The 17,657-nt window shown below is 34.6% G+C and overlaps 1 protein-coding gene across 2 annotated transcripts in view; it reads left to right on the top strand.

Moving 5' to 3' along the window:
- The window catches only part of C5 (complement C5), a 28,120-nt gene extending 18,219 nt beyond the window's left edge, over positions 1 to 9,901 (top strand). The window contains exons 26-41 of one of the 2 annotated variants that reach the window (XM_050907851.1): positions 179 to 338; positions 813 to 908; positions 1,198 to 1,369; positions 2,244 to 2,449; positions 3,241 to 3,393; positions 3,752 to 3,814; positions 4,631 to 4,712; positions 5,364 to 5,415; positions 6,026 to 6,128; positions 6,878 to 6,952; positions 7,049 to 7,154; positions 7,355 to 7,441; positions 7,807 to 7,896; positions 8,433 to 8,516; positions 9,344 to 9,482; positions 9,767 to 9,901. In XM_050907851.1, the coding sequence (XP_050763808.1) occupies positions 179 to 338; positions 813 to 908; positions 1,198 to 1,369; positions 2,244 to 2,449; positions 3,241 to 3,393; positions 3,752 to 3,814; positions 4,631 to 4,712; positions 5,364 to 5,415; positions 6,026 to 6,128; positions 6,878 to 6,952; positions 7,049 to 7,154; positions 7,355 to 7,441; positions 7,807 to 7,896; positions 8,433 to 8,516; positions 9,344 to 9,482; positions 9,767 to 9,896 (1,798 nt within the window). In that variant the 3' untranslated portion in view covers positions 9,897 to 9,901. Of the gene's footprint in view, positions 1 to 178; positions 339 to 812; positions 909 to 1,197; positions 1,370 to 2,243; positions 2,450 to 3,240; positions 3,394 to 3,751; positions 3,815 to 4,630; positions 4,720 to 5,363; positions 5,416 to 6,025; positions 6,129 to 6,877; positions 6,953 to 7,048; positions 7,155 to 7,354; positions 7,442 to 7,806; positions 7,897 to 8,432; positions 8,517 to 9,343; positions 9,483 to 9,766 lie in introns of both variants that reach the window. The other variant, XM_050907852.1, reaches the window with a different exon arrangement.
- Positions 9,902 to 17,657: the final 7,756 nt, after the last annotated feature.

Genomic DNA, 17,657 nt, shown 5'->3' with positions numbered 1-17,657 from the left:
TGAGTAATTATTGCCCATTTGTTAAGTTAAATTTAAAATTAATCTGCAATATTTCTTTAAACTGTGGGAGTGTGTAACATACCTAAATCATAAATAGTGCAAATTTGTGTCAAACCTCTAGCAATGTGGTAGTATCTGCTAATCAAAACAAATATAATCTGTTTGATTTTCTTGGCAGGTTGACAGCTTTTGCTTTAAGGATTCTTGGACAAGTTAATCAATATATAAATCTTGATCAAATTTCTGTTTGTAATTCACTTCTGTGGTTGATTGATAGCTGTCAAATGCCAGATGGGTCATTCAGTGAATTTTCAAATTACCAACCAGTGAAACTACAGGTATGAAGACCAAACATTTTCTGTGCGTATACAGTAAAAGCTGAAGTCACCGGGAGGTAATGTGTTTTAGGAATGCAAGATATTTTAGGCTGCATTTCACCAGAACACCTATTCAAGACAATTTTGCTGGATTTGCCTTTTTCTAAATTCATTTAAAGAACAGCACAATCTTGCAAACCTGTCTGTTTCCGCACTAAAAGTAGCTGCTTGCCACTTCTTAATATTTAGAAAAAAATTACGTAGGTTGATTTTACAATATAATAGTCCTGGCTTGCCAATAACTTCATATATTTTGGTCTCTTTTTTGCAAATAAGCTATTACCTTCCAAAGAGTCCACATATTTTCAAGTTAAACCAAATTGATATTTCTTACAGAAATTTCTATTTGTTTCCTCACCTAAACTGTAGAAAGTTCTATTTATTTAAATTAACTGTTGTTTCTATTTAATTATATTTACATATTTGATTTTGTAGGGTACATTACCGAGAGAAGCTAAAGAAAAGTCGTTGTATCTCACAGCATTTTGTGTTATTGGAATTGTGAAGTCAATTAAAACATGTCCTACTCAGGTAAATTATATTTTTATTTCTGCCAGCAGTCATGTTCTAGGATTCTAATTTCTTCCTTTTTTTTTTTAACATTTGTTCAAAGAAATCAAGAGGCTTTTTTTGATTTCAAAAATTTTTATTTCCTTTGTTAGCCTTTGTCTTTCAAAATCAGTAAAAGAACAATAATGAAATTCTGGATCACTTTATTATAAGATATATTGTAGAAGATATTATATATACCTATATTGTCTTGATAGATGTGTTTCTTTAAAAATAAGTCTAATAGATGTAAGCCTGTTCATCTTTTCAGAAAATCCATGATGCTAAAAATAAAGCAGGAGATTATTTGATGAAAAATGTGCAGTCTGCTCAAAGCCCCTTTACTATGGCAATAACTTCGTATGCTTTAGCTCTTGTGGATTTGAACCATCACTCTGCACGATCAGCCTTCTCTGCACTGAAGAAGGAAGCATCTGTCATAGGTATTTTTAAATTCTCTCAGAGTCTGTATTGTAGTTGGCTCTCAAGTAGGCTGTTCTTTTAGTATTTTAAATTCTCTAATGTGATGGCATTACTTGGAGAGTGAATTTCAGTGATGCTTGCTTTGGCATAAGTGAATTTTGAGTCTTGTGTGGCCTAGTATTTTTGCTAGATTGAATCCTGCTTTCAGCTTTTCAACAATGCGATTTCATTAGCAGTATGCAAGTCAGCTAGGCATCTGTCATTCCCCATTGTATCACGTTTGTTCTATCTATAGGCTTTCGTTTTACGCAGGTGTCCATAGTGGATAAATTTTGTCTACCTCCTCATCCTTATGATGTGTCCACTCTCTTCCTTGGCTCAGAGTGGAATTTTTCACAATATCTGTCACTGCCCTCACTTCTGTTGTGTTCAGTTTTCTTCTTAATTTCTCACTGGTTGATGAGGGACTTTGTAGTCTCTTGTGAATGCTGTTGCTTTTTAGTGTGTTTTGTCACAGGCAAGGGACTCAGACTGTTCTCTGCCAAGTAACAATTTCTACTGGAATAGAAAAGCTTTGTCCTGTCTGTTGAAAGTGGCTTTAAAGCAAAATAAATTTAAAATCTTTATTCTATTTGTTTGGCCACTCTATCACTGTTCAGGACCAGCAATATTCGGATATGCATCAGATGCTTTGGATCAGGTCTGTTCATCATCAGTTTCCAGTATAAACGTCAGACTTACTAGTGTAAGAGAAGTGTATCTTAATCTCCTGCTAAATGCAGAGTGAGTTCCTCCTTTTCTTCTTGACCTGAGTAGGCAATACTTTACCTTGTGTAGTCTGGAGAGAACTGTTGCTATGCTTCAATCTGAAACCTTCCTTTTATACTTTTGTAGGTGACCCTCCTATTTACCGTTTTTGGAAAGATACTTTCAAAACACTAGACCAACACACTCCCAGCTCTGTTACTGCAGAAATGGTTGAAACTACAGCATATGCCTTGCTTACAACTTTGCTAAGAGGGGATGAAAACTATGCTAATCCAATCATCAGATGGTTGTCTGAAGAACAAAGATATGGTGGAGGATTTTATTCAACTCAGGTGAGCTTTTAAATATTTTGTTCTCGCTCTTCAAGTACCAAAATCTGAGATGTCTTAAGAGGGTAATATCATTAGATGACCACATTGACAACTTCAATGTCCTATGTATGGGATTAGTATCAAATGACTGTTGCTGTGGTATTCTTAGTCTCTGGGAAATACGACTTCTTTTCATGAAGTCTATTATAAATAGAAATTTTCAAGCTGATTCCACTGACTTCAGATCTGCTGAATGAAAAGAATCATAGGAGGAAAACTGTTTTCCCAAGTTTTTTATAAAACAGAATATTTCACTTCATGATATGGTATTTGTTCTTGTTTTCCACAAAAATGGAATGCAGTGTAAGAAGGTAGGCAATTTTTTCATTGTAAAAACTGTGTTAGTATGCATGAGTAGACTAAAAGTCAAGTGAAAGTTGCCAGATTTCTAATACATTATCAACTAGTCATGCTATCTAGAATATTCCAATTCATGCAACCTCTTCTTTTTTAAATTATTAAAAATCTATGAAGAAACTGATGAGCGCTGTGTTTGTTTATTGCTATTTGCTTGCTTCCTTTTTAGTACGTGCATGCATTTCTTTAAATTGCACAAATATGTCTATGAGTATAGTGCTAAATATGTTACTACCATGTTAAGTGTACTGCTGAGACACTGCTAAGCTGTTTAGCTAGTAATGGTTACCATTATTTGTAATCATGTTTAAGTGGCAGAAAATAAATTGCTTTGTAATACATTTTCACTTCTTTTTAATTTCTGGAATTAATTCTTTATAATTGATTTCTGGCAGGACACAATTAATGCCCTTGAGGCCTTGACTGAATATTCCCTTCTTGTCAAACGGCTTAATTTGGACATGAATGTTAAGGTAGCATACAAAAACTATGGAGACCTTCATGTATTTAAACTGACTGAAGATAATTTCGTGGGAAGAACTATGACAGTGAGTGAATAGTATTGCTTTTGAAAAGTGAAAGCAGAATTCTTAGCAACTTGTTCAGTAATTATTTAAACTTTGAAATTGCTACTAAAGTAGCTTTTTCTTTTAATAAACTGGTAGTAATTTGGTATAGCAAATGTTTAAGGACTTTGCTTATCTGCTAAATTTAATGCATTTGAATATTCATTTAAATTTAGTATCTCTGTTTGTTCCTATGAAGTTTTTTTTGTAGAATCTGTTTGTAGCATCAGGCCTTAATATGTATTTAAAATGTAGAAAAGACAAGGAGATCGTCTGACCTGAATTGTTACTAATGCTTCTATCTTTATTATTAACTTTTTGTTTAACGTCAATCCTTTAGATACCTTTGGATGATGACATATATGTAAGCACTGGAAGCAGCACTGGCATAGCTACAGTAAATGTAAGCATGCAACCAATTTTTTTAAATGGAATCTCTGGCTTGTTAATATCAACACTGAAAAAGAAACTGAAATTTCTCATACACTATTCCATTTGTTGCCCTTATCTTTAGACTGAAGTGATGGATGTCATTATGGCTATATTTTAGATTAAGTACAAGCCATTGTATGACTTACGGCTAATGAGAGAGAAGTTGTGAAGTTTCTTCCTTTTCATTGGAGGTTTTCTGTTCCATAAATCTAAATAGATGATCTACTTAATACTCATCAATTGTTACTGTCTCTGCTTAGATAGCCAAACAGGGAAGACCCAAATTAGTGATCAATTTTGAGAAATTGCTCAATTCTCTGTTATTCTGGTGTTTGCTCTTAGTTTATTAAGCAATGTCATTGAAAAACTGTTTTCTTGCAATATTTAAAGGAATACTTTTTGTGTGCCTAAATATTAAGCTGTTGCCATGATGTATTTTCTTCTAATCTTTCATAGCCTCTTCTAGCATCAAACTTAATAACATCTGAAATGTACATATTCTTGTGTACTAGTATTTATATTCAAAAATGTCAGGAGTTGTTTGGATAATATTTTAGTCTTGTAAATATGACCAGCAGAAGTGGTGTGGTTTTACTCAAGAATTCCCCATTTCTTTCTGTGCTGATCATTTATTTACTCTGCTTTGCATCCATCAAAACTAATCATGCTGTACAGACTTGTTTTTATTGTTATTATATTCTCCATATTATGAGTTTTCACAGTTTTATGCCAGTTTTGAGGCTTGTTTACTGCTTCTGTTTTGTCTAATTTATTTGTACGTCTGTAGGTGAGGACCGTATATAATATAATCGGTACTTCTGAAGAGTCATGTAACTTTGAATTGAAGATTGTTCCAAAGAGAGATGATGGTAAAGGGTTAATATGGTTTTAAATATTACTACTCAGGTCAGTGCAAGGGAAGGAGGAAAAAAACCTTACTTTGTTTAACAAAGTGTTTCTTGTTAAGAAAGAAAACCGTAATAAATTCTGCCACTTTCTGAATGCAAAACTGGAAAACAGATTTCTAGAAGCCTTTTTAGCCCTTCTTGAAACTATTGCCTTTTTGTGAATAGAATTAATTTTTAATGTATTTCTGTTAGGTGCATTTTTACTCATTTATGGAAGAGTTTTTGCAGTTGGGGAAGTGAGGAATACAAACTTCTAGCAGAAGAAAGAAATATGATGGAGGATGGGGGGGGTTACAGTGAGTTCTACAAGGTACTGAGAGTTCTAGTTCAGTTACCACAGGGTATATAACCACATTCAGAGCTTTTGCTATGAAGTAGTTTTAATAACATAAGTACACAATAAACTACATTAAGCATTAAAGCTGTCATTTCACCTGAATTCTAGAAGTATAATGTTACTTGTTGTGGCTAGACAATGAGTTCCTATAAAAATAGCCACCAAAACAATTTAAAGAATTATCTTTCAATTATGAAAATGCTTTATGAGAATTTTGGATTGCTGCTTCTGAAGAGTTATAAAATTACTTATTTGACTCTACTTGATATGAAAAGGTTACAGAAAAGAAGATGGTGAGCCACTTGGGCGCTTAGAGGCTTGTGCAAAGTAAGTACAGCTGATGGGGTTGTTGGTTGGTTGGTTGTTTTTTTTCTTTCCCCAGTGATTGAGCCAATGTTTTGCTTTTAAAGGTTTCATTTAACTAAATGCTGGTTCAAAATGTCCTGGATTTCCTAACATTCAACGCTCCTCCTTGCAAAGGTGGAATTCCTAGCTGACATGTTTTGGCTTTTCTTAGTTATTGTTTTAATATTACATTAACTGACATATTTATATTAAATTCCTTCTATTTTTTTAAGAGATTAAAATGTTTTTGTTTGTTAATAATTGCAGCTGGTCTTCTGATCTTTTCTTCCTGTTGCTTCACTTGTATGTATGTGTGTAAACAGAATTAGAGCCAAAGGTTATGATCTTTTGGGGAGGAGTTTTTCTTTAATTTATATATGGGTTCTCTGGAACGTAAGTATCAAGAAAAGCTTGTTTATGCACGATATTGGCATAAATCTGAAATGATTCATCTGGACTATTTTGCTTCATTATGGGTTTACTGTGGTCTAAATATGGATAGAATTTTCCTTAGGTTTTTCTGGGATCACATTTGACGATTTCTTTTTAATTTCAGTTATGTTTAACTAATACTATTTTTAATCTATTTTAGGTACAGGCCCAGCGTGAGAGAGCCGCATTCAGGGTCTGCTCATGCCGTGATGGACATAGGTTTGGTTAGTGGATTGGAAGCAAATACAGAAGACTTATCTACTGTAAGTATTAGAGAACTTTTTTCTTTTACTGAAGCTTTTTTGACAGAACTGTATTTGCTGTTCTTCATCTTTTTGTGTTAGAGTAGTCGTGCAGACTTATATCATTATATCCTCATTGCTTCTAAACACTTCTAATACTTATGAGAATAATCTACTTAAGTCTAGATTATGGATTTTTGATAGAGTCAGAAGCTAGACATCTAGTTAAAGTTTGACATCTAGGCTCCCTCTGTTGTTAGTGGAAAGACGAGAGCGGATAGAGTGTGGTTGTCGTCTGTGTTAGGGCGGTATGAATCAACCTCTGGAGAAGCTGTATCTGCTAACTGTAAAGGGAACCCTGTAAGTATACACACCTAACTATAAGTTGGCTAAAGTTTGTGAACTGAATCTTAACTGTAGTGCTTGTTGTTCATCCAGCTCCTATTGACAAGCATGCGAGTTTTAGTTAAAGGCAATTAGAGTTACACTTACAGGATTTAAATAGGATACTGTACATGGACTCAAGTATTCTTTTAAGGATAAATAGCTCTTTAATTCTTTATTATCTTAATGTAATGAGTAAAAGGATAATTTCCTTAAAAGAAAACCAAAAAAACAAGTGAGCGTATGAGCATTATAAAGAGGCAACCCTAAAATAAGGGTTTTTTACATCTCAGAATTATGTTAAAGCTACTGATTACAAAACCTTCAGGATCATCCAAAAATGTTTAACTTGTATAAAAGATTTTTGTCTGTTTTCTCCCCTACAGCTTGCAAGTGGAGTTGATCAGTTGATAGCAGATTATGAGATCAAAGATGGGCATGTTATTCTGCAGATAGACTCTGTATGTTACCCTTTTCATAACTGTAAGCACTACTTTAACTCTTTGGAATAATTTTGTTTCCTTTAGAGTGCCTTAATTCATGTGTCTTTCAAATAGGTGCCAGCTAATAATTTTCTCTGTGTTGAGTTCCGAATAAGTGAGCTTTTCCAGGTTGGAATGCTAAATCCTGCCACATTCACTGTATATGAGTATCATGCACCAGGTATGTGTTCCATGTCTTCAAATTCATGTTTGTCTTTTAACTCTTTATTCCTCCTTAAAGACTACATTTTTGCTTCTTCAACAGCTTTTTAATCCTTGTTATTTTAAGCTCAGGTAACTTTTGACTCTCAAAATTTCAGTGCTGACTTCTTGGACTTTGATTTTCTATATGTATTTATTATTTCTTTTGGGATCTTCTAGATAAAAGGTGCACTATATTGTATAACCCCTATGGAAATGAAAAACTTGTGAGATTGTGTGAAGGAAATGAATGCAAATGCATGGAAGGTAAACTTTTTTAAGATGTTTTCCCATTTCGCTTGGCGGGAAAATGCAGTGTAGTGCTTTGGACAAAACCACACTAAGCACAAGGAAAACAATCCTCATAAGAACAGGGCTGTTGTACTCTCCAAGTTTTACATTAAAAAAAAAAAAAAGTGTGCAGTATGATCATGGATGTCTGACTGGATTAAGTTCAGGTGATTGAGGGTGTTATTTTGTATTCTAAATATTCATTGTTCCAGCATGCAATCCCATAATTACAGTGTTTCTCAGTTACAGTAGATTATCCCAAACAGGCAGAGGTTCATGATGTTTTATTTGAGGACGTGATGGCATTGTCTTAACACTGGATTTTTTCTTTCTCAATGTAGCTGAGTGTAGTAAGGTACAAGAGAGACTAGATCAGTCAATAACTGCTGATACCAGGAGAGAAGCTGCATGCCAGAAGGATATTGCATATGGTAATATTTGAATTGTCAGTACCTATTTCACATGCTCTGACTGAAATGTTTACTTGTTTACTACTGCTGCAAAACATTTTGTTCCAATTAGATCTTCAGTGATTAAGATTCAGTAGGCTTGATAGTGGCACACAGTGTATGAAGGTGACATATTGGAGCAGAGAAGAGTAAGTGCTGCCCATACCCTCTCCTGAATAAAAGTCACATAACCAGGGTTAGTGCACCAGTGAGCCTGATCCCATGAGTTCTGCTAATAAGCACTGTGTTGCTCTTGCTTGGTACTGTTCTAACATGATCATGTGGCTTTGGGGTCAGAGGAAGTGGTGGGGCATCACATGAGAGCATGGGTAGAGCTTCCATCAGATTAGAGCATGGGTAGAACTTGTTAATATTTCTTAGCCCTACAGTGTATAGCTATAGCCATCTTTTTCCCAGAAATTAGTATTGTAAAGGGACATCATATTCTCCATCTGAGCATCTGTAAGACATTGCAGGAACAAGGAATAACAAAAAGTTTGTTTTGTGTTGTTCTGCAGTTTATAAAGTGAACATCTTATCTCGCAGTGAAGAAGGTTATTTTGTAAAGTATTCTGCAGTTCTTCTGGATCTCTATAAAAGAGGTGAGTGTCCTGTTCTTAATCCATTTAACAATTTATTTAGAGTGAAAGCTGTCTGGTTGAGACCACTGAAGCAGCTGACAAAAATCAGCAGTCAAACCTAGTCATTTCATGAGAGTAGAAAACCGTAGTCTCAAATACAGCCTTTGAGAATTCTTTTGTGCCCTGAGAAGGGCAGTCTTTGTTTGATGTTTTTAAACAGCTTTTCTGTATTATAGCTGTTGTTAACAAACCTAAACTGTAATCAGTTATATGTCTTTTATGTGACAAAACAAGGTGAACATAGTCCCTAATCAATTAATACAGTTGTGAGCTGTTGTTTAAATGTCTCATTCATTCCACAGAATGCCCTCCCTTACTGTACATACAAAGATTGAAGTGGGGTAGTATGCAAGGATATGCCATGCCTTCACTTTTCTCATAGTTTTGCACTTTGGGCATGTTTCTACTTCCGCGAGAAAGGACTTTAGAATGTTCTTGGGCACTCACTGTCTTACCTTTGGGAGAGGTAGCTGCTCGTAGGTCTTGCGGAACTGAAGCTGATATTCACTCATTTTTCCTCTGCGTTTAAGCACTGAATACGTCCTTACAATTACTATAATATAAAATTATTTAATGTGCACGAGGCTTATTTACCATTCAGATTTAATTTAAAAAATCTTTTACAAACAACATGTTTTGTATCATCAAATTTTCCTGTTATATAACTAGTGGCAAATAGATCCCTTGGCTGTGCTGTACTGTAGAACATTTTTGTGTTTTCTGTCTAATATATGAGGTACTGGAAATTCTCTTTGTGAAATTTTCCAATTCTTGACATTCTACTTCAGGGCAGGCTTTTGCTCAAAAAAATAATGAAATAACCTTTGTTAAAAAGAAGACCTGTACAGATGTTGAACTGAGCCCAGGAGAGCAGTATTTGATCATGGGAAAAGAAGCCTTAAAGATAAGCATTGGTTACAATTTCAAGTAAGTAATTTACCATCAGAATATGCAGAGATTTAATTTTAAAGTGTGCTGTGAAGTGGCAAGTGTTTGTCTGCAATAATTCTTATGTAATATATAATTGATTTAATTTTTTAAGTATTAGTTCAACCAATAGTTACACAGTGTGTTTTCAGATGTGTACATTTAAAACAGGATTATGAACACAAAGCAAGCAATTTCATATTGGGTTGGTTTTTTTTTTTTCTGTTTGACATTTTCCTCCCCAAATCTTAGCAGCAAATGATCATTTTCTGTTGTCTTCTTAGATTCCAGTACCCTTTGGACTCCAGTACTTGGATTGAGTGGTGGCCTTCAAATACAGCATGTACATTTTGTCAGGAGTTTTTAAATACAGTGGAAGATTTTGTCGAAGATCTCATCATCAGTGGCTGTTGATTTACTTGGAGAATTTTTAAATTAGAAATATAGGTCAAATCTCAAAAAAAAAAAAAAAATCCTCACCTGTTTAGTAATTCTTTCCTGAACTTAATGTTCATTAATAGTTCATCTTGAAAAATGGTCTTTGCTTGTATTTCATAACCACGTTCTTATAACATAGTAATGTTCAAAGTATGATTTTTAAGCTTGGATGGGAGAATAATGCAGAATACTGCAAAGACATTTGAAGTCAGATGAAGTGGATCGACTGTAAAAACAAACACGGAAACTACTGTCTTGTGCCAGAATAACACTTAGAAGCATTAAAATCTGATGTCTTATTAAAACATAACCCTTCATTAAAAAAAAAATAAAAGGAAAAATAAAATGATTTATCAAATAATTTTGTTACAACTTTAATTTCCAAGCAAATTAAAAAAAAAAGAAAAAAATCTATCTAACCTAGCACAATAGCATCCAGGTATTTAGGACAAAAACCTTACTGCAGCCCCAGTTCCTTTATAGTGACTATTTTAAATGTTCAGTTTCCAACTTCATTAAAGTACTGTAGTGTAAGAATGATGGAAGGCAACTCCTAAAGCTGTTTTAGATTATGCCAAGAGCCGTTCTGAAGCCAGGTACTGCTGACCCCATTGTGCCTTTTTAGTTCCCTTAGACCTGCAGATGACAAAATCTTGCTGTTTTTACCCAAGCTAGTATCCAGGCATTTATCTTAACATGTTGCATGACATTTTTTCATTCAACACGTAGTTGGAGTAATAGATTTTAAAATTAAACAGTCCTGAAGATTTACTAAGTTTTAATAAATTAGTTTCTTCCAGTCCATGTCTGAAATGCAAAAATTTACTTTGTGTACTGAAACACTGCAATATGTCTCAACCAACCAACCCCCAGCCCCTGCAATGGAAATTAAACGTATTGGAAACTTACAGTTCATATTCTATAGGTTAAAACTGTTATGGGGAACTTAACTCTTTACTTTTTATAAATAAATAAACTGAATTTATGATGTTAAAAAACAGTCAGGAAGACCTTAACTATACCTGGTGACATTTCACTTCTGAAGTGATGCTTATATGTGTTGAAGATACTCTCATTTGCAAAGCATTTTGGCATGGAAAGTTCTCCAGATAAGTAAAACATTCAATAAGAAGCTTTTTAAAATCTTATTTGTGTATGAAAGAGAGAACTTTCATTACAAGTTTGTTCAATCTGCACAGGCAGTTATAATTTCTGAAGTGGCAATAGTATATTCAGAGGATTAATAGTGTTTTCTAAGGAATTTTTTTGAGAAGAGCCAACAGAATGATTTGGACATGCCATGACAGTTTGTCTGATGAGACAAAAAGCATTTTTCTGAAGTGCTGCATAGGTATGCTGCAAAAGCAAAGCTATTTTTCATAAAAACCTTGATATTTTACAAATAATGAAGTCACACAATAACTTTCCACTCATCTCAAACTTAGGAAGATCTTAAGGAGTGTGTTACTTCACTTCAGAATTTTTTTTGCAAAGTCTGTTATGTATATTAAAACAAATTGGGCAGTCTGATACCTTGTCTTGGTTATGTTAGGTAGGACAGTGCTAATTGTTTTGCTTATATATCATCTTCAAATCAGGCCTGTTATGATGAAAAAAATTAATGTGCTCCTGCTTTATAAGCGCTATTTTTCAATTAATACCAATATTCAGAATACAGTAACTATTTTGTAATTTGCACGTTCACAAAGGTGGAACTGCCTGTGATGTGTATCTCTGCAAAACCATTATCAAGAAAATTTCATCTTTTCTTCATTTTAGATTTCAAAAGTAGAAATTATACCCTCTTGCAGCTGATTCAGTCTCTTAATAATATGAGAAAAATCCCCTTACACTAATGTAAATGTTGTTAGTCTAAGGTTAAAAGAAGGCAGTGTTAAACCAAATATTAAAAAGAAAATAGTCATGCTACTACAGTGAAAAAACAAGCATGTGATACAGGGGAATCCCACTTAGAGAGATTAAATCTCGTGTTTCCCCTTGCTGATGATGTGCTAAGAATTTCAGTCGTTCACCAATTTGGTAAGTCCTCTTTCCAGACATTGTTAATTTTTATTTGTTATATGAGATATTTCAGCTAATTTTAAATCTTTTGATGCTCTTGCATTTGATGTTTCTTCTCATAGATACTGTTGGTATGTCATCCATCTGTGTAGAGAAAATAGACTATTTTAAAACTGGTGGTATGTTTCTCACTGCTTGTATTTCAGAAGGACCATATTTTGGATATTAACCCTGCGGTCTTGGTAAAAATTATTTGAACAGTTGTGATAGTAAATAACAATAGCATAACTTAAATTACAATAATATTCAGAACTCACATGGAATTATATTTTATTAGTATTCTTAATGGAACAGACTTTAACGTTAATTTAAAGAAAGCCCAGGTATGTCTATGGCATTGTATCATGCATGAAAGCTTGCTTTCCAGATAGATAATGGTTTTTATCCTTAATTTTTACACCATGCTTCTTTATTTTCAAAAATATTCTTTTGCTAGGAGAAATGACTGCCCTTTTTATTTAGGCATGAGTATTTCTTACTGTATATGAAGGAATATACACAGCGCTGTCTTGAAGCACTCCCAGTTTTCCACTGTGACAGAAACAGCAGAGGGAGCACAAGAACATCATTTTCATATAGGTCCTATAAATATTAGTACTTTACTCGCCTACCTGCTCCAACACCCCCCCACCACCTTTTAAAAGACATTTTTCAAAAGTTCAGCTATTGAAAATGTTGCACTCATTTCCTAGGGGATGGGAAAAAAAATATTTTCATGTGTAGTGCCATAATACTAATTTCATGTCTGCTGGCAAGATTTTTTTCTTCATATCACCAAAATTATTTCTCAAAGAAATTCGCCTGCAAGACAGTAACCACGCCGCAATCTCTGAGATTCTTGGACAAATTTTAGATTTACCAGAGATGGTATCATAGTCAGGGCTGTGTGATAAAGTATGGGCAGAGGATGCAAAGTCTTTTCTGAACAGTCTAGAGTTCTAAGCGTAAGAGAGGCTGCAAGCAGCAATACAACCAATAGGTCAGGGTGCAGTACTCATTTTAAGAATCACATAATTACCCCATTTCGGCCCATGGAGAAATGTGATACTTGAGAACTCAGAGTGGGAAATGTACTTCAGTGCTGCATCCTGCCTTTTACAGCGATAATGTAGTCTAAATGCAGCTTAAAACCACAGAAATAAGGAAATTCAGCCTAACAAAGTCCTCCTTTTCTTGAATTAACCTGGGCATTTTCTGGCAAGTGCATCACATACCCGGTAGCATGTAGTGAGTGACACTTAAGCTACAAGTTAAAACACGTTATATGAAACAGAAGACGTTTTCATTTTAGAATTTCCTGGAGTTTGTGATTTTAGCATAGACACTTGATGATATTGCAGCAGACTAGGTTACTTGGTGGTTTAATTTTATATGGTCAGCTCACTTCAAAAGCTTCTTACCACTGTGTACATTGTGCTGATAATGACATTGTGAGTTTCTCAAAATTGTTAGTCTTGCAGTAAAAGACAGACATTGATGTAGAAGCACAAGTAAGGATGCTTAATATAATTCCTTTGCATGAAGAAATCTTGCAATGCTAAAAGTATTGGTAGCAAAATATGTGCAGTAGCAACCCAGAGAAACAACATGTAAACTAATAAAACCTGTATGAAATAGATATGAGGAACAGAAATTAGGGAAATGAAAAACAATAAAACAAAATCTAGAACCATAAAAGGGCAACCTGTTTCTAAATTCGTAAGAGCTAACCATAGTAGTCTTTGGTTTGCAGTGCTGTCTTTTCACTCTTACACTCCGTCAGCCTGTCTCCTCTTCTGTCTTGAAATCTCTACTCCTGTAAACCTGTAGCACTGGAGGATGACTTACCAGAACAAGATTTCTGAGGCAGCTCCCCTGAGGCTCTATTTTTAGGGCAACATATGGAATGATGCCTATTAGAGAATACCAATTACTGCTTTTTTCATCTTTCCTCTTAATTTGGTTCGTGTGTTCACAATTCAAATTTGTATGGTTTGGGAATGAACAAGTCATTTTTCCAGCCTTCTCATTGGTTTGGTTAGGTAAATTCTTACTGCAGTCCTTACATTTTTGATCTGCATTTAAGTATGCTATTAGTGTGTGTTGATTGACAGGCAGTTTATTTTAGTGTATGCCCAATGCTAAATCTTTTTCTTTTTTTTTTTCTTCAGGATTATCTTAATGTCTGCAGTTTAACTACAAGTACAACAGCAAAAAACAGTGATGGCTTTAGTCTAAAGTTTTCAGGTTTTCTTCATAAGACAACATACTACAGCACCTCTGTGTTTGGAAGATCTGGTGTCAAGCATCAGTGCATAAGCCATGAGTAACTCACATGTTTCCGAAGAACCTATGGAAAAGTACACAAACAATGCTTCTTCTGTATACGTTTGTCCTCTGTGCAAAATGTTTCTGCAGAATCCAGCGCAGATAGCATGTGGGCACTGTTACTGTATGTCTTGTGTCATCTGGTTATTAAGGTAATTCTATCATACAAAACAATGATATTAAATATTTTCAGCATTCATCAGTCACTGCAAACAAAACTGTACTGTGCCTAGATGGGATGTTTACGCAGTATTTGTAGAACTCACATCGTTGAAGGGGCTCTAACCTTATGGCTAGTGGCCATTCTGCATTGCAGTGGCCACCTTATGCTCAGTCCTGGTGGAGGAGCTGGAGGTTAAACAGGTGTGAAGAGAGTCTTGCTGTGGATAATCTTTGCCTGCTGGTATAAAATTATGTTTGTACAGCTTTGTAAATATATGCAGCCACTTCGTATGCTCTCTGTGAAAGAAACTATTTTATTCCCTAGGTTTTCCTTTTGTACTCTTTTTTTGAATTCCTGCATTTCCATTCCTGACACTAACTGATGCTATTTTTATGCTCTGTTTTCTTGTTTAAAAAAAAAGTTCCTAAATAATAAGTGTGCCATTCATTATTTGTGTTTTAAGACACAGTAGACTGAGTCAATGTCTACTGTAACTTAGGTAGATTTACAACAAATGTTACTTTGGCATTTGATGACTGAATTTGACAGTTAAAAAGCTTGCCTTGCCTCCAGGAAAGTGGCAGATGAAGGGCCAAATTTCCTTCTCACAGCTCCTGGCACAAATCAGCTTCGTTCCCAGTAAAACTGAGAAGAGAGTTTGATACAAAGTACAGTTGCACACATTTTTATTTTTATTGAATGGTTGCCCAAAAGCAGCACGTCCAAGAACTTTAAAATTACTGTTTTCCCTCTCTCTTAGGAATATCCTTGATCCAGAGTGTTTAATATGTGGAAAGAAGATAGTCACAGATGATGCAATTTTTAATTTTGGCTCTGTGAGTATTTTATTTTTTTAATCCTCCCAACTTTTCTAGGAAGCATAAGAAGATAACACTGTATCCAATAATAACTGGATAGAAATTCAAATTGCAGGAAGAAGTACACTTAAATGCGTAGTGAGGTTGTCTAGGCAGTCCACCTGTAAACACTTCTGAACTGTACAATATTGTTGTGAGGGTAACTGTATTATGAGACCTAATTATCTCTCAAGAGTGATACATCTTCTCATAAACTCCTGTTTCTTGCATCTGAGTATAAACGCCAAGATACTGACTCAACTATCCCTGCTAAGGTGGAACCTGAAGATTTCTTTAAAGCACAATGATGTCATTATATGAAAAAGATCAAATTATATTCAGATGTCATAGCCATGGGTCACACTGCTAAGATATCAGTTAGTTAAAATAATTCCCATTCTTATTGCATGGAGTAGCTAAGATGGCCTTTAAGAGCTTTAATTTAAATTCTGCCTATATCATTAATATAGCTTTGCTCTGGCTTGTGGTTAGTAGTGTTTACGAGATTTGTATCAATCTGTTTACCAATTTTGTATTCATACTGTGTGCTAGATAAAACCAGATGAAACCAAGAGCAAGGACATTGAAAGAATTACAGCCAAGGGTATGAACAAGAGTTTTCTTCATTTGGGTCAATCAGATCCATATAAGGTAAGTCATAGTTAACATCTAGAAAGACAATGTAAGAAATAATATTTAATATGTATGGGTTATAAATAAGTAATTTCCAGGGAAATAACTCTGTTATAGCAATATCCCTTAACCTTAATCAATATATGTATAGCAGGGCCAATTCTGCATTGTACGGAGAATTTCCCAAGACTGGTGGGACTAAAGCATCCCACAAGGCTGTTGATGGTTTCTGTTGCAACTTTAAGGGTTCAAGGATTTTCTTTGCCTTCTCCAGCTGACACTAGAGTACCCTGAATATCGTATATGCTGAATATCAAAGTGGTACACAGTATACACTGCATAAAAGGACAGTGTTTTATCTCTGTCTTCTACACAGAAGGGTTGGATTTTTTTTTTTGCATAAGCAACATTTGACCTGAAAAAAACTTAAAATATTCCAATGTTGGAACGTCTGGTTTTGTCAACATCTGTAAAACTCACAGGGCTTTACAAAGACAAAAAAAGAATTGTCAGTACTGTGATGCATATAGTATTTAGAAATACACAACTAGAACAAAAAAAAACCTAAAAAGAATTTGCAGGGGATTGATTTTATGGACTCAAAGCAGTGCATTATAGATGAGGAAACTGTATTATCAAGAGCAGTCAAATGACTTTCTCAAGGCTACCGACAAGGCCAGTTGCAGAACTGGAACACTGACTGAAGTATCCTGGCATTCATTGTGAGTTTATCAGACCACAGTGACTCAAGAAAGAAAAGAAAGAGAATACAACAAAGGAGATGGCTACATAAGCAAAACAAACATGTTCTGCTGTTTCTTCTCTGTGTCAGAGGCTCAAATGAGTGTCAAGTAATATTTTAAGATTAGGCACCAAAACACATTTTCCTACTAACTGCTAATGGCAAAACAAAGACAGCTGAAAGAACGTTGACTTTATCAAGCAGTTTTAAAATAGATGAAATCACAAAGACAGATACGGTCTTCATGGGTTGTACGAAACGAACCTTGGGTCCTGTTAGCTTATTCAGAAGTGTAATTTTTGAAATGTAAATTACACTTTAAAAACTTTAAATGACAAGGAGCATGTCTTACTTTGGCAGGTGACTTGTGAAATTTAAGTTCTATTGATTTTTAGTGAGACAGACTACAAAAAGGCTGTATTGCTCCTGAAGACCTAGGAACCTAATTTAAAAATTACATATAAAAATGCTGCACTTAAGTATCAAATTGGCAGTCATTAGTTTAAAAAATGTCTTTAATCTTATTTGTTGTGTCTCTGTTTCTATCCAGAATTATCTATCCAATATATCATTGAGATCATTAAAATATTTTAAATATATGTATTTTATATTTGTATAATTTTATAGATATTTAGCCATGTATGGTATGGAGGTATGTATATATACCAATGTAAGAAGATTTACCATCCTCATGTGGCATGGCGTGACGTTCATATGAAAATCACGTGGGGGAAAGGTATATCTGTGTCTTCATCTGTTTCACACATGTAAATTATGTTGGCAGATTTCCATCGGATCTAGTTAGTAAGACAAGAGAAAATGGAAATGACATGGGACAGATTTTCGAATCTACTGCCATGCTAACCTTAGTGACTTGTAGTCGGAGAGTTCTGAAGTACTAAGCAACTCACAGGATTAATCCCAGCAAAAATGGAAATTCTTGGAATAATCAC

Source organism: Gymnogyps californianus, chromosome 18 (genome assembly GCF_018139145.2).
Source record: "Gymnogyps californianus isolate 813 chromosome 18, ASM1813914v2, whole genome shotgun sequence".
Taxonomy (NCBI): domain Eukaryota; kingdom Metazoa; phylum Chordata; class Aves; order Accipitriformes; family Cathartidae; genus Gymnogyps; species Gymnogyps californianus.
Note: the sequence above shows the minus strand (reverse complement) of the source record. Positions and strands in the feature narration are given on the sequence as shown.